Source organism: Canis lupus, chromosome 6 (assembly GCF_011100685.1).
Source record: "Canis lupus familiaris isolate Mischka breed German Shepherd chromosome 6, alternate assembly UU_Cfam_GSD_1.0, whole genome shotgun sequence".
NCBI classification, from domain to species: Eukaryota; Metazoa; Chordata; class Mammalia; order Carnivora; family Canidae; genus Canis; species Canis lupus.
The window spans coordinates 1,356,194-1,383,942 of NC_049227.1; the positions used below are offsets into that span (position 1 = coordinate 1,356,194).

The 27,749-nt window shown below is 38.7% G+C and overlaps 1 protein-coding gene across 5 annotated transcripts in view; it reads left to right on the forward strand.

The window, feature by feature from the left end:
* The window catches only part of LOC479708 (S-adenosyl-L-methionine-dependent tRNA 4-demethylwyosine synthase TYW1), a 245,697-nt gene that overhangs the window by 178,848 nt on the left and 39,100 nt on the right, over window positions 1-27,749 (forward strand). For 3 of the 5 annotated variants that reach the window (XM_038539010.1, XM_038539005.1, XM_038539006.1), the window contains exons 14-15: window positions 1,763-1,873; window positions 10,099-10,266. In XM_038539010.1, coding sequence (XP_038394938.1) covers window positions 1,763-1,873; window positions 10,099-10,266 — 279 coding nt within the window. Of the gene's footprint in view, window positions 1-1,762; window positions 1,874-10,098; window positions 10,267-10,713; window positions 10,902-17,081; window positions 17,163-27,749 lie in introns of those variants that run through there. The other 2 variants (XM_038539008.1, XM_038539009.1) reach the window with 2 other exon arrangements.

The following is a 27,749-nucleotide window of genomic DNA, read 5'->3' on the forward strand; positions in this document are numbered from 1 at the left end:
TCAAATATCTTTGTGTAGCTCTGAAGATGACCATATGGATTTTTTTTTTTTTGTGTTGAACCATGTGATGAATCTTAGAGTTTTTTTAAGATTTTGCATTCCTAGAATTTTTTAAAAAGATTTTGTTTATTTTAGAGAGACAGTATGAGCAGGGTAAGGAGCAGAGGGAGAAGGAGAGAGAGAATCTCCAGTAGACTCTTCGCTAAGCACAGGGCCTGGCTTGGCTCCATCTCACAACCCTGAGATCGTGACCTAAGCCGAAATCAAGAGTTGGACATTCAACCAACTAAGCCACCTAAACATCCCACATTCCTAGAACTTTTAACATAGTGCTAAATCTTATTAATTGCTAAAATTTCTGTGACATTTTGTGTATATAAGTACAAATGAGAGTGGTCTGCAGTTCTCTACCATTTTTTGTTAGGTGAATTCTAGATATGTAAGAGGAATCTGGAAGATTTGTCTTTTCATGCATTATATACTGTTTTTAAAATAATTTATGGTATGGCTAGTTTTCTGGTATGGCTGCCTCCATTAGTTTTTTTCATTAAAGATCTCAAGTGTTTCTTCTTTTTTTACTAATTACAGAAATCTTCAAACTTAGACAAAAGTAGAAAGATTGATATCATTTTGTTCATTTCTCACCTCACTTTTTTTCTCAAGTATCTTGAGCCTTGCTACTTAAAGCATGCTTTGAGTTTTAGCAGCATGGATATTGCCTGGGAACGTGCTGCAGATGGATGTGTAATCATGCACACATAAGCACGTACTTCATACCACCTTTGCCATACACTATTGGTTATAGGGTAGTCATAGATCCTGCCCCCACCCCCACTCTTGCTTTAGGTTTTATTTTTTTTAATTTTTTTGCTTTAGGTTTTAAAATGTTGTTAGTAATGTTCTGAGATGTTGAAATAAGCCTTCAAACATTTAAAAATGTGTCTTTGGGTCCTAGAAGGGAGCTACAAAGAAAGTCAAAGGGAAGGGCTGGGGGAAGTGGGGAACAGGGGTGGAACTTCTCCAGATGAATGGACCATAGTTGCATCACTGGCTTTTTGCCTGTAGCTCATTTTATTTTGACCTTCTGTGTGATATAAAGAGGTCTGTGTACTGTACCCACTTCCCAGACTTCCTTATATCTGCTAATTTCTCTGGAATTGTATTTAATAAATGACATTTGAGGGGAAAAAAGTCAAAGGGCATAAACTTTTTAAAGCCTTTGATGTCTATTGTCTAATTGCTTTTCAGAAAAGCAGAAGCTCCTTGGGTAAATGGTAAATAGGTGACAACACTGACAATTCATAAATGTGCTTTTCTACCAACAAGTGATCATTAATGGTGAGAAAGTAGGAAAGAAGACAAGTAATTAGAAATTCTTATCCTAAACACTTGAGTGATTGGTACCTGAAAGCCTGTAGGTTATTTGAATTAATTTTCAACAGTCTTAAACTATTCGGTCACTTTACTATTCCTTACTAAATCTAACTCAAGTGTGTAGTTGTCAAGAAACATTTGGGTATCTAAAACTATGTTAGAGATTATAAGAAAAGATATATGTCAGTATCTGCACCTTTAAAAGTCTTATGGGAATCTTATTACATTAGTATACATTTTTTCATCTTTCTACAAAATATAACTTCAGTTTATAAAAGTTCATGCTGAATTTCACCTTACCTGGATTCTTACTGTGGAAATTTGAAAACCTTCCTAGGTGTGACTGTCTACCAAGATAAAAACAGAGTTGGCTTTTCCTTTGTTTTAGCAACAGCGTACCGTGTACAGACTGACTCTAGTGAAAGCATGGAATGTGGATGAACTCCAGGCCTATGCTGAGCTGGTGTCCCTGGGGAATCCTGACTTCATCGAAGTGAAGGTAAGCTCCTGCCGGCCACGTCATCACATTTCCGGTGGTGCTTTGTTGGCCACAGTGAAATTAGCATCTTTTAAAACTCTACAGGGGGTCCTACATGTTTTATTTATACATTCAGAAATATGAATCAAGAACCTGGCAGTTCTAGGCATTGGGGATCATAACAGTAAAGACTAAGCGTTTGCTCTTATAAAGCTCATATTTATGGAGAGGTAGACAGTCAATACAAAATCAGTAATTAAAAACTACATTGTAATATTAGTATGCTAAGAAATAGTGTTGTAGTGAGGAATTGGTTGGCTTTAAAATAAACTTTTATTGGGGAGAATTTCAAACATAAGCAGAAGTAGAGAAACTGGTCTAATGACCCTCCATCGCCCAGTCATCGCCCAGCTTTGAAAATTACCAACTCAGGACCAGTCTTATTTCAGCTCTACCCATACCCATTTTCTCTGCCTTACCCTGTTATTTTGAAGCAAAACCCCACATTATTTGACTCATCCTTAACTGTTTAGGATATGTCTCTAAAAGGTATACAGTCACTTTAAACAACCTGAATACTGCTCCCACAACTGAACAGTTTTAACAATAGTCATTCAAGTATCGGAAATAGGCTTTAAACCTGACCAATTATTTCGTCTTATTTAAACGGTATTTGTGAATCTGGATCCAGATAAGGGACATTGACTGTAATTGGCTTGTTGCTCCCGTAAATTTCCTTTAAACTGTTAGTTCCTTTTCCATTTGTTCTCTCTCCTCTGCCTCACCTCCCACATCAGTAATATTGTTGAAGAACATGGGTCATTTATGATGGCTACTTCCGGTTCCCTATATCTATATTCCGATTTTTCTGTAGTTTGGTAGTTAGAACAAGACAATCCTGATCAGGTGTGTGTGTGTTTGCATTTCAAGATTATTTGATTAGTGGTATGTAATGTAATGTCTGGTTGTCTCTGGCCTGTTTTTGCCAGTGTTTCTTTGGGATGGATTCCTGTGAGTGGTTTGGTTTGTCAAATGGCAGATACTGTTTTGCTAGATTTTGTAATTGGCTGTTTTAGATTTCATAAGCAGGAAGGCTTTTCTGAGGAGATAACTTTTTTTTTTTTTTTTTTTTTTTACAACTGATTCCTAAATAGTAAGAAGCAATACAGTACACAAAGGCTTGGGGTTAGAGCCTTCTGAGCAGATGGCTCAAGTAGTGTTCAGAGGTCCCATGTGATCTCAGTGGGGCAGCGGAAGTTGGCAGAGACACAAGATGAATCACAGAGGTGGGATGGGGCCAAATTTTGTTAGAACTTTCAAGCAAGAAAAGAACTAGATTTTATACTAAGTTTATGGTAAGCTTTTTGAATAGTAGATGTACTGGGCAAGTTTTAAGCTGGAGAGTAATGTGATCTCATTTATGATTTTAAAAGATCACACCACTGCTGCCATGAATGGATTATAGAGGGTCAGAATAGGAATAGGTAGACTAGTTCTAAAGCAAGAGATGTGTTGGCTTGGGGAAGGTCATTGGCAATATAGTTGGAAAGTAGTGGGTATACTTGGGATAAATTTTTGAAGTAGAACCGATAGACCTTGATGAGATGCAGGGAGTGAAAAAACAAGTAGAATCAAGAATATCACCTGGGTTTTTGGCTTAAGCAATTGTATGGCTGTGGAACAGTTTCCTGAGGTGGAAAAGACCAGTGGAAGAGGGTGACAAATTTGGGGAGTAATTTCACAAGTTCTATTTTGGTCTCAATCATTGGAGAGATCATTTCAATATCCGAGGACAGGTTCAAATAGGCCATAGGTTATATAAGCCTGGAGATCTGGGGATAAGACAGGGCTGTCTGTTAATAATTTGGAAATCGCCAGCATGCCATGATAGTTAAAGCTGTGGAGTGTTAGAAGGCATGTGGTTTTTTGGACACCTAAGAATCCACAAAATGAGAAAAGGTGACTGGAAAATTCATCCAGTCTCCAATAGCTCCACTCGTCAGTGTATGTGTATGAAGTGGTTGTACTCTGTCATTTCAGAGGATGTTTCAGTTTCACAACTGTCCTTTAGTAAGTCCCGCCTTCTATGGTACTGTACCCTGAAGGGGCGGGGAGGTGGGAAGAGATGAAATGTTGTTGTCTGAGTGTGCAGCATTACATCTGTAGTCAGGTCAAAGACACTCTTTTATTTTGAAATTGCTCTTAATTTTAAAAGGCTACTCTTGGCAAGAGCTCTAATGATGCAAAGATGCAAACTGCATCTGCAGTGTATGTGTCAGCTTAAGAAAACCTTGCCAGCATCAGGGATTAATGGTGTTTTAATTTATGACTTAGCTATTAAAGAATGCTGCTTCCAATGATGCTGCAGTAAAACTTCTATTATAAAGCAAGTTGGCCAGACCACACAGTCACCTTTTTTCTCCCTTCCTCCCCTCTTTCCTTCCTTCCTTGTTTACAGAAAAGAATCAACCAGTGTTATTTTTAAAAGAAAGATGTCTACTTTATAAGTAGTATCATTCTCTGATTGGTATTTTTTAGTTTGACAAACTATTAATGTAACTCAGAAATAAAGCCTTTTGTCTATAACTGAGATGTTACAATAACATAGTTTCTTTCAAATGAGATTTCCAGTTTACTATTTTACTCCTGCATTCAACAGATATTTTTCATCTCTCTCTATGTACCAGGCTTCATCAAAGCACCAGAGATACAAAATTTTATATAGATACATTGTTTGGGAAATGGATGGTCTTACTGAACAAGGCCAAGTCTACGAAGTAAAATGAGCAACTTGGAGAGATCTTATTTAAAAATTCTTGGAGATTTATGTAATCTAACCTATGTTATGTAAATGATTGCATATAACAGATAATAGTTGTATCAAGAGGAAAGCTTGGTAGAGATCAGATCATTTCTTACCGAAGGCCTAAGAGAGAAATGGCCTGCATTATGTGTTCCTGTGCCATTGAGGACTGGATCACATACTTTGTTAAATTCAGCTCTTATTTGTCTATCAGATTAATGAAGTATCTTCTTATAAACTGAAGTAGCAAAAGGGATGTTTGCAGAATATAGTATACTTAGGAAACAGAACAAGTTCTAGGATAATATTTATTTGTTTACATTTTTTTTATTTGTTTACATTTTTAACCATATACATTTGGATATATTTATGTAAGAAAAGTATGGAAGGACATATACTGTTCACAGTGTCGTATTTAGAAGAAAGGCTGAGAAAGGCTTAGTGATTTTATTTTTCACGTCTTTATGTTCTGCAAATTTTTACAGTGAGCATGGATTACTTTTGTAATCCCAGTGATTGAAATGAAATCAGTAAAGGAGAAGGCAGGCTTTTCTATTTAATAGAGTTCAACAGTTTAACATCTGAAAAGGCACTTTAATTGTTGTCTTATTAATTAAAGTGAAAAATTTTCTAAAATGGAGGTTTTGTAAAATTAATAGTAACAAACCCTCTCCGAAAAACATTTGATGAGAGCTAGCAATATAGTGGGCTAAGTAACCTCAGATTCCTCCAAAAGCAAACACTTAGAAGTAACTGTGCTATAATAAACATAACTTTGAGAGCAGAGCCATCTGTCAGGTCTATAAGGGAGTTCCTTTGGGGCTCAAAAAATAGAGACCACCCTGGTGGTAGAGATGGGGCTTGGATTTAAAGCACAAAATCCTATGCCACCCTGGTGGTAGAGATGGGGCTTGGATTTAAAGCACAAAATCCTATGCCCTTTCACTTTCAACAAAAGCACAAATTAGGACTAAATTCACCCAGTGACACAGATGGTACTTCGAAGTTTGTCTTTCACCCATGCTCTTGATTTAAAAAAAAGAGTCTCCCAGGGCCTGACCCTCACAAGGGCTTGGCATTAAAATTTTAATAGTACTACTTCAGGGTCACATAAATGCCCTGAAGATGTGAACTTGATAATACAAATAGACCCTGGGCTAGTGACAGGCCTGGGGCTCTCTGCAGAAGCACACACAGTACTGTTCATGTCTTTTGTATTGGCATTTGGGAGTGTGCGAGCATTGCCTGCGTGCACGCACAGGGGTCTCTTCTGGTCAGCACATACTGGAGTTTCGTGGGGGATGGGGAGGAGCACAGCTTTGATATATTTCTAAAAGTACGAATTTAGCCTGGGACAGGTTACTGATCCTCTTTGAATGTAAATGTCCTCAATATTAATATTAGAATAATAGTATCACTGTAATAGGTTTGAGAATTCAGTGAGATAATATATGCTTTGATTCAGTAAATTTTAGATCACTTTTCTTTAAACACATTTATTTAAACTGAATCAATAGAAGCTATTTCTTTATTATATTGATTCCCTCTTTTCTTTTACTGCTAGTCTAATAAAACATTTTTCTGTTTATTCCCTGTAAATGAACATATATTTTAGCTTCATTAGACTTAAATAGGCCTTTATTTGCTAGCCTAAGAATCTTAGTGATCATTATTTGCTTGCTTGTGTGTGAAAATGTGTTTCATGTTATAAACATCTGCCGTATCGAGAAATTTTCATAGCACAGTCCATTTGTAAATGAAATACTGTCTTTATATTCTCTGCCTTGCATTGCATCTTGAGAATAGTTAAGTGCTCAGTAATTATTTGTTGTGAGATGATTTAAACCACTTTTACACTGTTGGCACTGAACTGTCTACAGAACGCAATCCTTGCAAGTGCATTTGTAAAACAAATGTCTTAACCTGACCTCCCTCCCTTTCTTGTACAAAGGTAACATTAATGGTAAGATTACCAGTTATTCATGTAGCAGTCCCTAACTGCGGTTCATCAGTTGCTTCATAGTCAATTGTTAAAGAGTAGAAAAATCCTGAATAATATGAATGAAATTTTATATTAGATCAGAAGAGGGTTCTGGAGTTTACTGTCCTATAGAAAAAAGAATATATGATTTGATCTTCAAGTCATTCAGCATTGATTTGTTGGGGGTACAGACGGGAACAAGGTGCAGCCCTTCCCTCTACAAGCTCAGAATTTAGACAGAATTATTCCAATTATCTGGTAAAAGATAATTTACCATCTCTATCATGATGAGATTGGGATCAGATGGAGTAGGGGTTGCTGAATAGAGATCAAAGATATGGTGAGAAGTTCAGCTGGGTAAAGGCTGGATGCTGAGCGGGGCAGTCCTGTAGGAAGGCCTTGTGCCAATGCTAGGAAGCTTGGGCTAGTTTTCTGTGGGAAGAGCTATTGAAGCACTTTCAGGATAAAGGAGTGACATGTTATGGGCATATTGTGCAGAAAGTCATGAAGACATTTTTCATCAGACTATAGGAGACAAACACAATATCAGGAGTCTTTTGACAGTTTAATTAGAATATCAGATAGTCGGGCAGCCCGGGTGGCTCAGTGGTTTAGCGCCACCTTCGGCCCGGGGCCTGATCCTGGGGTCCCTGGATTGAGTCCCACATCGGACTCCCTGCATGGAGCCTGCTTCTCCTTCTGCCTGTGTCCCTGCCTCTTTCTCTCTCTGTGTGTCTCTCATGAATAGATAAATTTTAAAGAAAAAAAAAAAAAAAAAGAATATCAGATAGTCAATTGCCAAAATACTGTTCCTCCCAAAGACCTTGGATCCCCAGATAAACTTATCCATGCAGCTAGTAAAAGACCTTATGGCCTCCATATCCTACAGTAGAGTGATCCTATATGAAAGGCACCAGTATAACAGTGTGGGTTATGCTTTTCACTACAAACGCAGAGATGCATAAGCCGTCCTGTTCTTCAGGAATTTTCTTTGGATCTGCTTGTCACTCCTCAACCTATAGATTCTGAAATGAGTGCTTTTCAATTGGCTACATTGTACCCATCTGCTTTCTTGAGTTCATTCTTTTTTCAAAATCATGAGGGGAAATAGTTGGTGCTGGTGATAGATGGGGCAGGAGAAGGGTGGTGGTAGGATGAGAAGGTGGCAGACACCTGTGATATCATAGAAAATGAAGCATTTTTAGACAATTTAGGTAAAGTGTGATCAGGAATAAAGTCCGGACAAGCCTGGAATACAGGATAAAGTGAAGTAGCCAGAGCAGAGCAGAGGGTACCAATGGAGGGGGGTTGTCAGAAGCCTGACTGAGGGAGGGCTCAGGCTTCCCAGAGGTGACTCCACAGACTAATTCACTGGGACACATTGTTGCCCAGAGCATTTCTGTCACAGAGAACACTGGGGCTCTGTGGTTGGCTTTGAAAGGTCCTTGCACTGCCTACCCCAGAAGATTTTGTCTGGCTAACATGAGAACTTCCATGTGAAGGAATTTGGCTAACTATGAAGTATCATACAAATGTATGGGAAAGTGTCATGTGAAGGCGAAATAATATAACAGTGGTATTCATTCTCTCATTGCCTTTCCAAACCAAGTCTGTTATGCCTAACATTTCATGATTTATTGTTGCTGAATAGGAAATAATAAAATATTTTCCAAAGCCCTTGTCATAAATGTAAGATCTCATCTAAAACCTCCTGTTTCAGGGAACTTTTTAAATATGAAAAGTAAATTCCTTTGAATTAGCTACTATGTACATGCTTGTTCATATAATTCACATATTATCAGCAGTATTTAAATTGAAATAAAGCTCATTTTTTATGACTAATTTGACCTACCAATAAATCATTTTTGTGATTTGGGGAAATTTAGCAAAACTTTCCAGCCATACCTAAAGATTTTTAAAACTGTTATATTATTTGCTTTTTTAAACTCACCTAAATCTCAATCTCAGTTTAATGAATCCTGTAAATCATTGGGCTGTTAGAGAAGATGTTCTTGTTTATTACAACTAAGCTGGGTCGCCTCTAGTTTATGTTCAGCAAAGGTCATCTCGGTGTAGCATACCAGTAATCTTTTTGAACAGCCATCTGGTGTAGAGTGTTTTGCAGAGCTCATGTGAGTCTTCAGCCAATTCCCGGCTCCACCATCTGCAGGGTCAGGGTCACTCTACAGTGCTCCTCTATGGTATTTTCATAAAGTGGCATCCTACCCCCTCCAGTCTGTGTGTGTGTGTGTGTGTGTGTGTGTGTACGTACACGCACATCCATACTCATGTATATGTGAGAGAGTGTGAGTGGATGTCTTTTTATTTCAGTTATTCCCTCCTTAGTAGCAGCATATCTAGAATATTCAAAAACACTTGTCAAGAAAGTTTGATCCTGGGGTATGTATGTATGTATGTATGTATTTATTTAAAATATTTTATTTACTTATTCATTCATGAGACACAGAGAGAGAGAGGCAGAGACACAGGCAGAGGGAGAAGCGAGCTCCATGTGGGGAGCCCAACGCAGGACTCGATCCCGGGACTCCAGGATCACGCCCCAGGCTGAAGGCGGCGCTAAACCACTGAGCCACCCAGGCTGCCCGATCCTGGAGTATTTAGAGTCTACAAAGTTAAAATATCCCTTATTAATAGAACGTTTATCATTATGTAATTTACTAAATAGATCTTAATTATGAAACTTTGGGGTCTTATAAACTTGAGCTGTCAGGTAGAGTTCAAAAGCATTAGAAGCCAAATTACCTTACCACCTTTGCACAGGTCAGGAATTTCTGTAGAGGTAAGACATGCATGTATGTGTAAGTGTGTGAAAGAGTTGTATGTATAGCCACAAATGTATTTCCTATTTGCCACAAATCTATGTTTATATGTATCCATTTACAAAATGTATTACAAAGTGATCTTCTTAAAGAATAATTTCAAAGGGATCCCTAGCTGGCCCTTTACAATGAATCCTTTTGAACCTTATCAAACCTAAACTGTACTAGAAAATGGGAGCTCATCTTCTTTTCCCAGGGAGTAAATTGTTCACTGAATTTTTGTGGGTGTTATGCCTCCATTATTGGTCTAGGAGATTATAATTCCTTGAGAATTAACCTATTATATAGTACACAAAAGAATCAGAATTAAAAGATACATTATGGTTCAGATACATTGCTGTGCCCAGACAGCATAGATTGTGAGTGCATGAAGCAGGGTACCCAAGCACCTGCAGTCCCAAGGTGGGGAGCTCCTACCTGTTTGTGTGAGCTCCTAAACAGACTTTATCATCTCTAATTCACTATTACTTCCTCACTTTTGCATTGGATTGGATTGGATTTGGTGGGGGGGGGGGGGGGTCGGCTGAATTATCTCTAGAAGCCTTTCTGGCTCTGAAACTTTTGCCCCATGACATTTAAATAGGTCTGTAATTATCTCTAACTGTTGGTAATGCTTCCCCAGGGTGTCACCTACTGTGGAGAAAGTTCAGCAAGCAGTCTCACCATGGCCAACGTGCCCTGGCATGAGGAGGTGATACATTTTGTCCGTGAGTTGGTGGATCTGATCCCCGATTATGAAATTGCTTGTGAACATGAACATTCCAACTGTCTCCTGATAGCTCACAAACGGGTAAGAAGAGCTCAACTATGCGTTCTTCTTTCTGCTCCTTTCTTCTCCTTCTTTTTAGTTTCCCCTCCCTTTATTATAGTTGGTATCTGCTTGTTTGCTACCTTTCCTGAAACAGATTTAAAGGCATTTAAGATGCCTCAAGGGGCATCTGGGTGGCTCAGTTGGTTAAGTGTCTGTCTCTGATTTCTGCTCAGGTCATGGTCTCAGGATCCTGAGATCCAGCCCCGCATAGGGCTGTGAGCTCAGTAGGGAGTTAGCCTGAGATTCTCTTTCCCTCAATTCCTACCACCTGCTCTTACACATGTGCATGCATGAGCTTCTCTCTCAAATAAATATATCAATCTTTATTTAAAAAAACAAAAACAAAAAACAACAAAAAAAGAAAGCCCTCAGTTCTGTCCATTGGGCTCATAAATTCTTTTCTGTGTGATGTTGTTTTGTTCTTAGACTTCACCTAGCTTCTTGAAGTGATATCTGGTGTATAACTGGTGCATGCTCAAAAACAAAAGCAAAAAACACCTTTGTCATAACCTCTAGTCCTTTCTCAGAATGACAAGAGAAAGCTGAAATAGTAAACAACCACCATATGACTTTCAGAAGAAACACTGAGGTATTTATCAAATTATAGATCACTTTGAATCTCAGCATTTGGAGAAATTTTTCTGGAGCTTTGATTTCTATCTTTCCCTTTTAGCACTTTTATTAGACAGAACAAGTACCTAAATCTAGTGAATTTCTTACGTAAAGAATGTCTGGCAAAAGAAAAATTAGTTCTTGGTAGAGGTAAGCCATTAAAATAAGAAGGAAAAACTGCTAATCAGAAGGCCAGTGTGTGTTAGCATAGCTACCACAATATGTCCTTACTGAAGCCTTTACATAGAAATAATGTGGTATCTGGGATTTGATTCAAAATAACGTGAGGTGAGAGGCAGCCCAGGTGGCTCAGCAGTTTAGCACCACCTTCAGCCCAGGGCCTGATCCTGGAGCCCCAGGATCAAGTCCCACATCAGGCCCCCTGCATGGCTGGTGCCTGCTTCTCCCTCTGCCCATGTCTCTGCCTCTCTCTTTCTCTGCGTCTCTCATGAATAAATAAAATGTTTAAAAAAAATAACGTGAGGTGAAATTACTTGGGTGTGTGGGTAGTAATGTGGAGAACAAAGGCAAAAGAAATCTAGAAAAAAACCTAAACTTCCTTACAACTTAGAGCCCATTGACAAGTATTTTGGGACAGGCTTCAGGAGCTCAGCTGCCTCAGTGTGAGTACTTTGCTAGAGGCAAAAGGTACCCTTAGCTTGACATTAGCCTGACCTCCAGGATCCTGTAAGTCTTTTTTAACATCGAAAATCCCTTTGGAATCTTCCTTTTTCTTTGCCCACTCCTGCAGCCCCCACAAAGATATGTTAGCAATCATCCTCCAAACATATGGCCAGCCCCCTAGTATATATCTGAAGAGTCACATGACTAGGGTTTTACCAGACTAGGGTTTTAAGGTAAATGACCTTATCCTAACAGCACCTAGCCCCTCACGGTCCTGGAAACCTTGCTTCCAAGTTCCTTAGAGACTTCCGCTCTCCCTAACCCCCTCCCAGCTTGAAAGTGTATAACCAGTCACTCCTCGCAACTCCCAGTGCAGCTCTTTCTGCCCACAGGTCCCATCACCGTGCTTTAATAAAACCATGCTTTTTGCACTGAAAACATCTGAAGAATTCTCTCTTGCCATTGGTTCCTGGCCCCCAACATTTCACATCAGGTAGGATGACCATCATTGAGACTAGATGATGGCACAGAGGTTTTTGTTAGACTACTCTACCTGGTTTTCTATTCAAGTTCTCCATTAACAAATGCTTTTAAAAAATGTACAAAAGGGCACATATTGTATGATTCTATTTGCATGAAATGTCCAAACCAGATAAATCTGTAGAGACAGAATAGGTTATTGGTGGCCAGAGACTATGGGAAGAACAGGCTGGGAAGTGACCACTAACAGGTACAGAATTTCTGTTGGGGGTGATGGAAATATTCTATAATTATAGAGTGGTGTTGGTTGCCCATCTTTGTGACTATACCAAAAGTCACTGAATTGTACACTTTAAAAGGCTGAATTTTATGGCATGTGAATTATATCACAGTAAAAATAAATTAAGGGACACCTGGGTGGTTCAGCTGTTAAGCGTCTGCCTTCGGCTCAGAGCATGATCCTGGAGTTCCAGGATAGAGTCCCACATCGGACTCCTTGCATGGAGCCTGCTTCTCTCTCTGCCTATGTCTCTACTCTTTCTCGGTGTCTTAAATAAATAAATAAATAAATAAATAAATAAATAAATAAATAAATAAAATCTTTTTTAAAAAAAGATAAATTAATACCAAAAAGTTAATAAAGGTCAAGAATAGAGTACCTCTTCTTTTTACACAAGTGAAGTCATGCTTAATTTGAGCATGAAAGAACCTTTTATCCTCCCCAAAAACCTTAAATGACTTCCTGAACAGCTTCTCAAGTTAGCGACATTTAATAATACGAGATTCACTCAATTAAAATTTCACATCCTTTAGTTTCAACAAACACCAGGTTAAGAGGCTCTTGTGCTTTGGTTGCAGTGAGATTGTATGTAGCTGACCTATGGTCTGCCAGACTCAAATATTTAGACAGAAGAATATGTTCTGGGACACCAAGGAACAAAGAAAGAGGCCACCTGGTATTTGAAATGTTAATTAAATAGCTACAAAGCTAATTAACTTACAAAGCAAATCCTAAAAATTAAAGCCAAAAAACTCGAATTTCATTTTCTAGTTTCTCATTCACTGTTACCTGAGGAAAGGTAGTGCCTTTAAAAAAAATTGAAGAAAGAGGCATACTCTGAAAATAATCCCGACCAGGCAGTAAAGTTCTTTCTTCCTCCAGAGACTGTTCCTCACATCATAGCCAAAGAAATCTTTCTGGAATATAGATCTCTGCTGCTCAGATGCTTCAGTGATCTCTCATTGCTTTTAACATAAAAATCAAAATCCTAATGTGACCCCAGGGCCCAACATGATTGGTCTGTCTGCCTCTCTAGCTTCTTCTTAAAGTGCTCTTTCCTCTCTTTCTGCACTTTTTTTTTTTTTAAGATTTTATTTATTTATTCATGAAAGACACAGAGAGAGAGAGAGGCAGAGACACAGGCAGAGGGAGAAACAGGCTCCCTGCAGGGAGCCCGAAGTGGGACTCGATCCCGGGACTCCAGGATCACGCCCTAGGCCGAAGGCAGGTGCTAAACCACTGAGCCACCCAGGGATTCCCTCTTTCTGCACTTTCTTTATTTTCTCAGCCACAATAGGTCTTACTTTTCCTTTAATTAGGTTGGGAATTATATACTCTTTTCATTTAGTGGTTGCACTAGGATAAGAATGTCTGTATGAATCCTTGACTAATCAGTCTCATATTAATATTTTTATGATCTAACTGCAATGCAAGGACCTGAGAACACCTTATCCACCTCCATTTCCCTTTCCCAACTCACATGCTGTTACTGTTGTGTACATTAATTATAAATATGTAAGGAGAATGTTACTAACTGCCTTAGGTAGTCAGAATTCATTTAGATTTACGTGCATCTTTAACACTATTTTGCTCTCTGTTCCTTTCTGCATTTTTGACCCTCCATATGGAATTGTTTTCCTTCTGCCCAGAAAACACTTTTTAAAATTTACTTTAATGGGAGTCCACTGATGGGAAATTCTGTTTTTGTTTGTCTGGAAATGTATTTTGGCTGGGGATAAAATTTGAAGTTGACATTTGTTGCCTTTCAATATAATAAAGCTATTCTCTTGTCTTTTCAATTCCATTGATAAAAGGTCAGCTATTGGTTTGTTGCTCCTTTTCAGATAATCTACCGTTTTCACCCTTCTGGCTGCTTTTTTGGTTCTGTCCATATCCACAGGGAGTTCTCAGAAGGGGCCAAATAACTGAAATTCAGTGTGATAAATGAAATAATAGACATGACTACAAGCTACAAGCCAGCATGAGGAGAGAGTCTGAGATTAACCCTCATTATCTGATGTAAAAATAGTCCCTGCCTTCAGGAGTGTCTAACAGAAAAAAAGACAACTATCAAAACAAATAAATGCCCCAAAGTTTTATCAAAGTAATGATGGGAGAATAGAATAGAGCCCAAAGAGGGGTGTACTTGGGCCTATATGGTACTATCAGGAGAGGCTTCATAGAGGAGTTGCTGTTTGATTGGATATCCAACGACAGCCCAGTTAGGAAGGACATTTAAGCAGAAAACAGTACAAGGAAAAGTCCTTGGAGAAGTGCAGAGGCCGAGCCTGTTGGGAGAATGACAAGTAGTTTGGTGTGTCCAGAGGTCAGAAGGAGGGTTGAAGGGAAAGGAAAGGGAGTGATTGGTCAGGGGCAAAAGCATTGATGGTGCGGAATGGCATCCTAATTGTGCATTTTTCTGTATAGCATGGGCAGGCACTGGAGAGTTTAAGTAGGGGAGTGACACAGTCAGATGTGAGTTTCAGGAAAATTTCTCTAGCAACATTATAGGGGATGAATTGCAAGGCTGTAAGACAGAGAGGCCAGTTAAAAACTGGTGTAATAGTCCAACAGTCTGAGGGTAAAGTGATGAGGGTCTGAAGCAAAGGGTATGAAGGGAGACAGGAAAGTGATAGACTTGGTCAGATTTTTTTTTTTATATAAATTTATTTTTTATTGGTGTTCAATTTGTCAACATGTAGAATAACACCCAGTGCTCATCCCATCAAGTGCCCCCCTCAGTGCCCGTCACCCAGTCACCCCCACCCCCCGCCCACCTCCTCTCCCCCACCCCACCCAGTTCGTTTCCCAGAGTTAGGAGTCTCTCATGTTCTGTCTCCCTTTCTGATATTTCCCACTCATTTTTTCTCCTTTCCCCTTTATTCCCTTTTACTATTTTTTATATTCCCCAAATGAATGAGACCATATAATGTTTGTCCTTCTCCGATTGACTTATTTCACTCAACATAATACCCTCCAGTTCCATCCATGTCGAAGCAAATGGTGGTTATTTGTCATTTCTAATGGTTGAGTAATATTCCATTGTATACATAAACCACATCTTCTTTATCCATTCATCTTTCGATGGACACTGAGGCTCCTTCCACAGTTGACTTGGTCAGATATTAAATGCAGGCTACTCTCTTTCATCCTAGGTGAGTTGCAGAGTGGTGTCACCTCATCACTCCCAAGTAGATGGAGAAATTCAGGCTCTCCCCTCAGCATCCTCTGATACCACTCTGACTGGGAAGGGAGGACCACCTTCTTGGTCTCCCAGTGACAGTGTGGGATGGATGTGGGGGGCCTCATTGCCCCTAGGCAGTGGTGAGAGTCTTGGCTCTCTGCTAAGCTTCTTCTGTCCCGACTCTAGTGTGGGTGGGGAGAGCACCTTGCTATGGCCAGGTAGAGGTCAACACTCCTAGCAGGGTCTCTCCTGAGACCACAGAGGGGGATTGACATGGTAGGATCCTCCACTCCACCTTTCTAGTTTTCTGTCTTGCTAGCTAGGCTACCCTTTTCCTAGTCATTTGGCTAAGAAAATCAGATTTTTCATAGGGCTTTAAGGTTTCTTGTTTGTTTAGTTAGTTGGTTTTGGGTTTTTTTGTTTTTGTTTTTGTTTTTGTTTTGTGGGGGGTTGTTTGTGCTTATTGGTGTTTCTGGATTGCAGGCTTCAATGAGGCTCCTGGGCCCAGCACCCAGTGTAGGATATAAAAGCCAAAAATAAAACCCAGGAAATGTACCATTATTGTTGCTCCTCAGGTCCCAAGATCCCTAGCAGTCTACCTTCTTATACCCACTCTTTTTTATTTTATTTTATTTTATTTTATTTTATTTTATTTTATTTTATTTTATTTTATTTTATTTATTTTATTTTATTTTATTTTATTTTATTTTATTTTATTTTATTTTATTTTATTTTATTTTATTTTATTTTATTTTATTTTATTATTTTTTTCTTATACCCACTCTTTAAAGTCTTCTTCTGTTTGTTTTATATGTAACATCCAGGGATATTAGCTATATGGTAGGAGAAATAGGAGGAGTGTATATCCTCCATCTTGTCCAGGACCGAGAAGTCTATGACCACAGTTTTGACACGTATAGTTTTTGGTTTAGTATCTCTGCAGGGAACAGTAATGCCAGTCCAACTTGGCACACTGTTTATTAGTAGATTATTTAGTAGGCTATTTCCATGTAAACTGATTTTATTTATGTTAGAAGTGTCACCCAGGATGGTTACAAGACCGTCCCTGCAGTGTTACTGGAAAGATTTTCCTGAAACTTACATGGAAACATCCTTGCCTGATCCTAATCAGAGCCTATCGGATCCCATTTAATTTAGTAAGTAGGCCAGCAGTTTACAGATGGATGTCTTTTTTTTTTTTTTTTTAATTTTTTTTTATTTATTATTTATGATAGTCACAGAGAGAGAGAGAGAGAGGCAGAGACATAGGCAGAGGGAGAAGCAGGCTCCATGCACCGGGAGCCCGACGTGGGATTCGATCCTGGGTCTCCAGGATCGCACCCTGGGCCAAAGGCAGGCGCCAAACCGCTGCGCCACCCAGGGATCCCTCTTTTTAAGGGTACTAAAAACAGAGATATAGCCAAAAACCAAACAAAGAAACAGAAAAAGACCAAACAAAACCTAAAGACTAGAAGAATCCATTAAAAAAAAAAAAAAATCAGTTCATAAATAAGAGTGGGTATTGACTGTTTAACAACCTCATTGTTTAGTGAGCTGCTCATTGTTAAATCCAGTTGTTTTCCTGTTCACTATTTCCTCTCTCTTTTTCTGCAGCAGGAATCTGATGCTGATGCATGCTTTTTAGAAGTCTCTCCTATCTACTGTACTGGACTTCTCTGATTCTAGTAAAGTTGGCTAGCAGAAATACAAACATTGCCACATTGCCATAAAGTACAGCACTGAAAAACCCTCCATTGTGACATTTCTTTATCGACTTCAAAAATTTTAAATTCTCTGATCTAGGATACCATGTAGCCCAAAATGTAAGGTGAATTCTTTAAAAGAAAAAAAAATTCTAGAGAAATTTCAGGCATTGGTTGAATATTTACATTTAGATGACCTTTACAGATTCTGCCTTAAATTTGTAAGATTTTTCACAACATGAAACAGCCTCTGGAGAATCCATTATAATCTGTATTACCCTCCATACCCAGAATACCCAGTGGTCATTTGCAGTACAGTGATCTTGTTATTGTCATAGGTTTTATCACATGCAAAGCACTCTTAATTGTTATTGGGGTATTTTTTAATGAATTATTTTTTTTTTCACAACAGTTTTGTTATTTAGAAGTGATGTGTAGACTCTAGATAAAGGAGTTTCTGTTCCTGATAAGGAGTTTCTTTAGTGGATAGAAGGTTCGGTGAGTTTCTTTGACTTTGAACAAAGGAAGGATAAAACGGCCTTAAGTAAGTCAGCATATTTTAGTTCCAAGGTTGTGCTAGAGGGACAAAGAGTTAAGTACAGTTACCCACAGGAGACTGTCTACACGAGGAGAGTTGTCTGTGTGCTGTGGAAGGAAGGGCGGAATACAGTCACCCTTCTGCTGCTGTGCTTTCCATTAGCAGCTCAAATGGAACCTTGGACCTGTCAGTCTGCAAACTAATAAGACCATGATGAGTACAATATACTTTGATAATTTTACTTTAGAAACAGTAAAGTCCTTTTTCTCTGTGTATTGGTGATAATTCTATTAAGAGTGGATCACTGCCAGTGCCAACCAAGTAGTAGGTTGTAGGTATGGCTTGCAGAATCCATAAATCCAAAGCAGTGTTTTAAAACTTAATTCCTTATCTTAAAAAAAAAAGATATTTTATGTCTTAGTACATACAGTTTGTGATTTATGGAAAAATTGAGAAGGTTAGTACAGAGAGTTCCTCTATGCCCTAGATTTGCTGTTACGGACACCTTACATTGGTATAGTACATGTGTTACAATTAATGAACCAATATTGCTGCATTATTAGCTAAAGTCCATAGTTTAGATTTCCTTAGGTTTTGCCTAATGTCCTTTTTCTCTTCTGGGATCCCATCCAGAAGAGCACATTATATTTAATGTTCACATCTCTTTAGGCTCCTCTTGGCTATGGCATTTTCTGACTTTCCTTGTTTTTGATAACTTTGACAGCTTTGAGGAGTACTCATGAGGTATTTTATAGGAAATTTGTCCAGTGTTTTTCTCATAAGACTTGGGTTGTGGGTTTTTAGGAGGAAGACCACAGAGAAAAAGTGCCATTTTCATCATATTGAATCAGGAATGCATATTGCCAACCTGAGTTACAACTAGTGATGTTGACCTTGGTCAGCAAACTGACATAGTGTTTGTCAGGTTTCCACTGTAGAATTACTCTTCCCTTGCCCTTTCTGCACCTTTACTCTTTGGAAAGACATCACTATATGCAGCCCATATGTAAGGAGTGAGAATTATGTTCTACGTCCTTGAGGGTGAGATATCTACATAAATAGGTGTATCTCTTCACATTTATTACTTTATTCAATCATTTTTTTTAGTTTTTAAAAAGGTTTTATTAGAGAGAGAGAGCACACATCAGCAGGGGGGAGGGGGAGAGAGAGAGGTAGAATCAGACTCCCTGTTGAGCAAGGAGCCCCGTGCAGGACTCCCAATCCCAGGACCCTGAGATAATGACCTGAGCTGAAGACAGATACTTAACCAACTAAGCCACCCAGGCGCCCTCATTTTTTATAACAGTATGGACTCGTATTTATTTTATACTTTGGGTTATAATCCAATTCTACTTTATTTCTTTTCTTGTTCAAATTATTCTGGCTCTGACTACTGGGATCTCTTGTAGTTGGCTCTTGGGCTTCTTTAGCTTACTCCCATCAGTGTTCAGGGGTTTATCTGTTTTTGTTTTTAAGCACTTTCTTACTTTCTGGCTCTACAAGATGCTTCAGGCTCCTCCTGGATATTTCCTGCTCCAGTCTTAGAATCAGTAATTTCCTTCAGGAGCCTGGTTCCTTTTTTTGTAAAATGGTGTTAAGAAACCAAGATCTGGGTGAAGGTGTGCTTGTTGCTACTAGGATGTTATGTCTTTTTCCTTTCTTTTTGATTTTTATTTATTCATGAGAGAGAGAGGCAGAGACAGAGGCAGAGGAGAAGCAGGCTCCCTTTGGGGAGCCTGATACAGGACTCGATCCCAGGACCCCAGGATCACGACCTGAACTGAAGGCAGACGCTCAACCACTGAGCCACCCAGGTGCCCCAGGGTGTTGTTTCCTTTAAGCCCTCTAAAACGTGTTACAGAGCAAATAAATTGTGTGAATATTCTAGCCTTTGTATATACACATAGGCTGTAAATATTTCTACATGTATCTGTTTGTGTCTATATTAAGCTAAACATACTAATGTCTCAGACTCTAATCCATTGCCAACGTGACTCACTCTAGTCTTCCCTTTTGCTTATTTGTGAATTTCCTCTCCAACAGTGAGAAACCTAGCGCCTAATATCAATCATCTATTTACTTAATTGTTCAGTTCCAATATACATGGATAGCAGGATTAGAACTTTAAACCCTAGAATACAGTGCTTGTATGTAGTTCCTTTTGTTTTTAATCTTAGAGATAACACTCATTTCCAGAATTACTTAGGTCAGCACCTTTTCCTCTTCCTTTCCTTCAGTGAAGTTATTGCATACATTTGTAATATAGTTAGATTCTCACATACAGTCTGCTCCTCTTCCTGGGATCTCCTGACCTCTTAAATGATTTTTTTAAAAATTTTCATACTTTTATAGTATTTGTACTATAAAGTTGTAAAGGTTTTGAAAAGTACATAATATCATGAAAAGAGTGAACATCTTTTCATATGCTTATTTGCCATCTGTACATTTTCTTCAGCGAGGTGTCCTGATCTTTTACTCATTTTTAAATTAGATTTGTTATTTTCTTATTGTTAAGTTTTAGGAATTCTTTACATACTTTGGATACATGCCATTTATCAGATGTGTTTTGCAAATATTTTCTTCCAGCCTGTAATTTGACTCTCCATTCTCTTAACTGTACCTTTTTCAGAGCAAACATTTTTAATTTTAATAAAATCTGGCTTATCAACTTTTTCTTTCATGGGTGATGCTAGGTTTCCAAACTCAAGGTCACTTAGGTTTCATCCTATGTTATCTTCAAGAAGTTTTATAGTTTTATAGTACATGTTTAGGTCTAAGATCTTTGAAAGCTGTAAGATTTATATCGAGATTTTTTTTGTTTGGGTTTTTGTTTTTTGGGGTTGTTTGTTTATTTGTTGCATGTGGATATCAAGCTTTTGAAGTACATTTGTTGGAAAGATTATTCGTCCTCCATGAAATTGCCTGTGATCTGTTTTCAAAGATCAGTAGACTATATTTGTGTGGGTGTATCTGGCCTTTGTATTGTTTCACTGATCTATGTGTCCATTCTTTTGTCAATACTATGCAATCTTGGACAGCCCGGGTGGCTCAGTGGCTTAGCGCTTACCTTCAGCCCAGAGCCTGATCCTGGAGACCCAGGATCGAGTCCCATGTCACGCTCCCTGCTTAGAGCCTGCTTCTCCCTCTGCCTGTGTCTCTGCCCCTCTCTCTCTCTCGCTCTCTCTTATGAATAAATAAATAAAATATTTAAAAAAAAAAAAGAAATGGTAAAAGAGGACCTTCTTGCTTTGATTCTGATTTTAGTTAGAAAGTGTTTGGTTTATCACCATTAAGTAGGAAGTTTACTGTAGTTTTGGTAGATGTGTATCAGGTTGAGGACATTTCCCTCTATTTCTAGTTTGATGAGAGTTTTATTTATTTATTTATTTTTGCTGAGAGTTTTAAATCATAAATCAGTTTGGATTTTTTTTTAAGATTTTATTTATTTATTCATGAAAGACAGAGAGAGAGAGAGAGAGAGGCAAAGACACAGGCAGAGGGAGAAGCAGGCTCCATGCAGGGAGCCCTATGTGGGACTTGATCTTGGGACTCCAGGATCACACCCTGGGCCGAAGGCAGGCACTAAACCGCCGAGCCACCCAGAGATCCCTGGATTTTTGTTATATACTTTTTATGCAATTATTGATATGATCATATTTTTCTTCTTTAGCCTATTGACATGATGTGTTACATTAATTGATTTTCAAATGTTGAACCGGCCTTGCCATACCTGGAATAAATTCCACTTGGTCATGGTGTTTAGTTTTTTAATACATTGTTGGATTTGAATTGCTAATATTTCATTGATTTTTACATATATGTTCATGACAGTTACTGTTTTGAAATTTCCTTTCTTTATAATGTCTTAATCTTGTTTTGGTATTAGGGCAATGCTGCTCTCATAGACTAAGTTAAGAAGTGTTTTCTTCGCTTCTGTTTCCTGGAATAGATAGTGAGAATTGGTGTTCTTTCTGAAATATTTGGTAGAATTCACCAGTGAACCTGTCTGAAATAGAATGTACTACAAGCCACTGCTTGTATCCACCTCTCAGCCTTTCTGACCAGCTCCTTTCTTTTTCCTTCCTTTCTTTTCTCTTGGCTTCTTTTGCTTCTTCATTTTTCATATCACCTGGTATGACTGCAGTAGCCCCAACTATGCTCGGTGCTCTGCTCAGTGCTCCACTGTTGCAGGCAGTCAGGTGCATTTTGAAGTCTGTGTGATCTTTGCCTCCTCTTACCCAAAGAACAAACAATGCAGTTGTAGTTAGGAGCAAAATCCATAAATCTAGGAGACTCAAGTACTACCACATCACTCTTTTGTGTGTGTGTGTGTTCCAAACTGCCCTGGGATTTTCTCTACTTCTTCCCAGTTCACATGTACTTCTGCATTATGAGAAGGCTGGCAGTCTCTCCTTCATCCTCTGACCAGTGGATGGTTGGTTTGTCAGTGTTACTGTATGTTTGGTGGACCAAACTTAGGAAATAACTGACACTAAGATCATAACTTCTTTTTTTAATTTTTATTTATTTATGATAGTCACACACACACACGCACACACGCACACACAGAGGCAGAGACACAGGCAGAGGGAGAAGCAGGCTCCATGCACCAGGAGCCCGATGTGGGATTCCCGGGTCTCCAGGATCGCGCCCTGGGCCAAAGGCAGGCGCCAAACCGCTGCGCCACCCAGGGATCCCAAGATCATAACTTCTTAAGAGTGTGAAAATTCAAATGAAATGAATGAGTCCTTTTTTTTTTTTGGTTAGTTTCTTTTTTATTTTTGTATTATTCTATGTTGTCCATTGTATGTGGACTTTGAGTTCTGGCTGTAATTTTACCCAAAGAAAGGGCTGATCTTTGCCCTCAGCTTCTAGGAGGTGATTTCCAAGCTCTTGGAATGTCCTGCCTATGAAGAGTGTCTTTGTTTATCTGGGGACCTTGGGTCACACTTGATTGTTACACTAAGCATGTGATTTGGGGTAGGTACTTGACCTTCAGAGGAGCTGGAAACTAAAGTCAGCCACTCCACAATTAACTATGTCTAGGTGACCAAGTCCCTGTTACAACTCTGGACATTGGGGTGCCTGGGTGGCTTAGTCAGTTAAGTGTCCGATTCTTGATTTTGGCTCAGGTCATGATCTCAGGGTTACGAGATCGAACCCTATGTAGGGCTCCACTCTGGGTGTGGAGCCTGCTTAAGATTCTCTCTCTCCTGCTCTGTCCCTTCACACTTCCCTTTAAAAAACAAAAGCAAAAAAGCAAGCCTGGACATCAAGGCTCAGGTGAGCTTCCTACATTGGCAGCACTCCATGCCTCTTCTTGGTGAGATTAGCTCTGACCACTACTCCAGTGAAAGAGGACGGCTGGAAACTTCGTGCATGGAACCTCTCCTAGAGTCAGTCCCCATGTGGGTCTTCCCTTGGCTGATTTTAATCTGTGTCCTTCTGCTGTAATAAGCCATACTATGCATAACAGTGCTCAGTGAATTCTGTGGGTCCTTTTAGTGAATTGTCAAGCTGAAAGTGGTCTTGGGAACCCCTAAATTTACAATTGACAATTGATGACAGAAGTTAGGGTGGTCTTGGGGGACAACTTTGTAGTTATCTATCTGTTTTCAAATCCCATCCCAGATTCACCATTTCTCATTTTTCTTATCTAAAAAAAATAATGATACTCTGTTTTACAGGGTTATTGTGATGACTAAATAAAGTGACAAATATGAAGCAACTAGGATAGTGCCTTACCTATAACAGGCTTTTAATAAAGGGTCTTCCAAGACTAAAGGTGCTGATAATTTGACTTTTCAATAAAGAAAATACTACGGTATCACGTGGAGGAATATTTCCACAAAGTATCTCCAATGGTGACTTTAATAAATAGCTCTTAATCTGCTCTTTTTAACTCCTATGCAGGATTTCCTCATTTTTTAATTCTTGGGTGTATAAAAATACATGCCTTTGAATGATTAGGACTTTTCCAGTAGCTACATAGCATTTATAATTTAAAAGCTGGAATAACTTGGGATGCCTGGGTGGCTCAGCAATTGGCTCATGGTGTGACCCCGGGGTCCTGGAATCGAGTCCCGCATCAGGCTCCCTCCGAGGAGCCTGCTTCTCCATCTGCCTGTGTCTCTGCCTCTCTCTGTGTCTCATGAATAAATAAATAAAAATCTTTAAAGAAAAAAGAAGCTGGAATAACTTTAGCACAGCATAGTTGAGGCATGAGATTGACAGGCTGAATGGTAAGAATTTTTGTTTGTGACATTTTGAGTTTGAAGTAGCTGTGGATATAGACTTGTCTATATGGAAGATACTGTTGAAACTAATAGGAAGTCAGTTATTCATCTACAAAAAAAAAGGCAGAGTGCTCACCTATACTGCCTAAACTATTAGGAACCTGTTAAGATAATGGGAGGAATATTTCTCACTGTGGCAGTTTTATTTTTTTAATTATTATTTTGCCAGACAGGATGAAAGCTGTATAAGCAAAACAGAACCAATCAAAAGCAGAGCAGGCTGACTTTAGAGGTCTGCATATAAACCTTTTGTTCCCCTTGCATTTGCTTTGGAACAGTCTCTGTTGTGCTGTGGTAGAGAAATAATTAATAGACAGCATTCTTCTCCTCCATGTGCTCATTGTTTAGACTTTATGCTGAGGAAGGTTGAAGGACACTGAGAATTTGGAGCATACAAATTATTTTCGGTGACTTTTAGATCAGTTAAACAAAGGGAATTACCTTGGAAATATAATACTTAAATAAATTCAGGTGTGAAAAAGTCTTTTTGCACTCCAAGATACTTGAAACACACCATGGTTCTTATTAGTTCTGTCATTTTTCTGGTTTGATGGCTAACAGTGTGTGATAGTGTAATGACCACAGGCTCTTGAACACCCACAAATTTGAATCTTGGCTCTCCCATTTACAAGAGGATAGGACCTTTGTCATATTTGTTACTTAGCTTTTTTGGACTTTTGCCCTTGTTTTAAAGATGAGAATCCAACCACATGAGTTTTGTTTAAGTGGATTAGACAAGCCAGAGAACCAAACATAGTGCCTAGTGCATAATAGGATGCTTCATAAATATTGGTCACTGCCATTGTCATGCAAATCTTTCCTCCACCCTGTTTGTTGGCTTGGGTTGTTAATAATATGCTCTTCCCTTGCTTTGAGAGATTGGTCATTACTATTTTAAATTTTGTTTTTTAGTTTTATCAGAATTCTACCTAGATAGTTTAAAAAGTGAAAGTTTATTATAAAAATCAGCAATTCCTTATATTTTCCTCAAACATACCTGCTTTACTTCCTCAAGCAACAACCACTTTCAGCTTTGTGTAACTGGTATTTGTCATTACATCTCTAAATAACATGCTTAATATTTCACTTCATGAAATTTTTCCCAAATTATTGCATTGAGGATTTCCTCCTTTCTATTTTTTTCTCCTTTCTTTCAAAAACTAGTCTTACTTTAATAAAATTGGGTCTCTTGATCTAATCCTTTAGTTTTTTATTTTTATTTTTTCAGTACCCTCTCTCCTGTTTTCTATCATTTTTACTCTACATTCTAGGAAATTCTCTTAAGTTTTTTTTTCTTAACTGTGAATCTTTCGTCTTATTCCTATAGTTTTAAAACCTAAGATTCTTTTCATTCCTTGAGTGTCTTCTTTTTATAGGGTAAAATTTTTTTATGGATTCAGATTATCTCATTTTTCTGATAGTTGTTTTAGTTTAGTTGTTTGGGTTTTTGTTTTGTTTTGTTTGCTGTTTTCTCCTTGCCTATGCTTTGTTTACTCTGTTACTCTTTTCCTTTGGTTTATTTTTAGTTCTCTTATTAGAAGTTTTCTTTAGATGGTCACTAGTTGTCTGCTCATATCTAAATGGGAGACTAAAAAATATACTGAATGTCCCTAAGTGAGTGGAATGGGCTTGATTTTATCTTAAAGAAATCTAGCAGAATCATTTCCTTAGGAAAACTCAAACTACTTTTCATTCAGTGCTCTTGGACCGGCCAGAAGGTCTCCTGTTTTTCCCCAGGCTGCATGACCATCAGCGATCAGGAAACGGGCAGGGAATAGGGCTGTCCTGAGCTCTCATTTTTGGTATGATAGCCCTGTTCTCAGCTCTACCTGCTACCCCATAATCCTTGGATTTTTCTCTCTATTGTCTTATGGGAATAAACCTCCTGTCTTCTACTGGGACGGGGGCTGGGTAGATTGGGCAGCTGCTCAGCTGTGTTTATGTACAGGATGTGGAGGGAACTTGGGATTCTAACCATTATACATAGAATATAAATCTATCTTTGGGTTTTTTTTTTTTTGTGTGTGTGTGTGTGTGTGTGTGTGTGTGTGTGTGTATGGTGCAGGGAGTTGGTGCTTCTACTCCCACTTCCAGAAGTGACTGGGCCACCAGTTTCTGGGCCTTTGGGGAATTCTGAGGCATAAATTGGGTCAAATCTTGAATTTTTCTATTGTTTTTTTTTTTTAATATTTTATTTATTCATGAGAGACACATAGAGAGAGGCAGAGACTTAGGGAGAGGGAGAAGCAGGCTCCGTGCCGTGAGCCTGATGTGGGACTCGATCCCAGGACTCCGGGATCATGACCTGAGCCGAAGGCAGATGCTCAACCACTGAGCTACCCAGGTGCCCTGAATCTTGGATTTTTCTATTTGCTAGCTTAAGATGCAGTTCTCTTGGGTCTGCTAGCCCGTTATTGCTCATCTTTCATCTTTCCATCTTCTAAAACTTTGATGGTGTTTTCTCCTGATCTCTTTGCTTTCACAGGTAATAGATCTTTTAGGTATGCCTTTAAGTGTCGCTTTAGTGGGATATCCAGAAGCAAAAGTACATGCGTTTAATCTGTCTTTAATAAAATCTTTTTAAACATCAAAATAATAAAGAATTTATTTGTCATTATTCTTTTCAACGAAATTTTTCCTCTGTGAAAAAGAGAAAATGATGAGAATAAGACCCTTCATGCTGTAGTTTTGGACAACCGGAACACTGGCTTATCTACCCAACAAGGCCACAGATCTTTAGCAGCCTGGCTTTATTTAGCTAGGGCTATACCTTATTGCACTTGTAGTGTGTTTTTGAGATCATCTGTGACCTTTTGAGTCTCTTTGTAATTCTGCAGAGATTTGCCTCTTTCCTTACTGTTGGATCTGAGGAATTCTTGAACTAGGGTAACCTCAAATTTTGTGATTGGGGCTTTTGTTCTTCTGTTTATGTATCTGTGTCTTTCAGCAGTATTTTTCTGCCAGTCATATCAGATTTTGCCCTTTTAACTTCTGCCTTTTTGCATGAACAGTTTGACTTTGAGTTATTATTTAGTATTCTCAGATTGTCTTGAGGGGGCATGCTTAGGTTCATTTTTGTCTTAGGAGTCTGATGGCTTAGTGTTAATTTAAGAGTAACCCACTGGTCTAGACTGAATGTTTATGTCCCTTCAGAATTCACATGTTGAAGACCTAGCATTTGAGACAAGGCCTGTAAGGAAATAATTAAGGTTAAGTGAAGGTCATAAAATGAGGTCCTGATGTGACAGGATTGGTGTCCTTGTAAGATGAGATACCTCCACATGCACTGAGAAAGGAACCTTGAAGCCAGAGTGAGAAGGTAGCCATCTACTGGAAGCTTCTTCTTTGACTTCTAGCCTCCAGAACTGTAGGAAAGTTAACGTCCACCATTTAAGCCATCCAGTCTGTGGTATTTTGTTATGGTAGCCCACATAGCTAATACACCTGTCATGTGTTACATCTGCTTGGGCTTCTAGTTTATTTTCTTAGACGTTGGCAATCAGAGTTGTCAGTTGTCAGATGTTAGCTTACACTTGTCATATTTGTGCAACTGACTTCCTCTATTTTAAGCCGGAGTTAGGATTCTGTAGTCAGAGGAGACCAGATCTAACTGCATTAGGGATTAGGGAACCTAGCAGCCTGCAGCAGGTGACCTTTTTTTTTTTTTTTTTTAATGAGATCATTGCCTATAGTTTTGTGAAAGTTGTGTTTCCAGAGGATGTGTGCATGTTTGTGTGTACCAGAC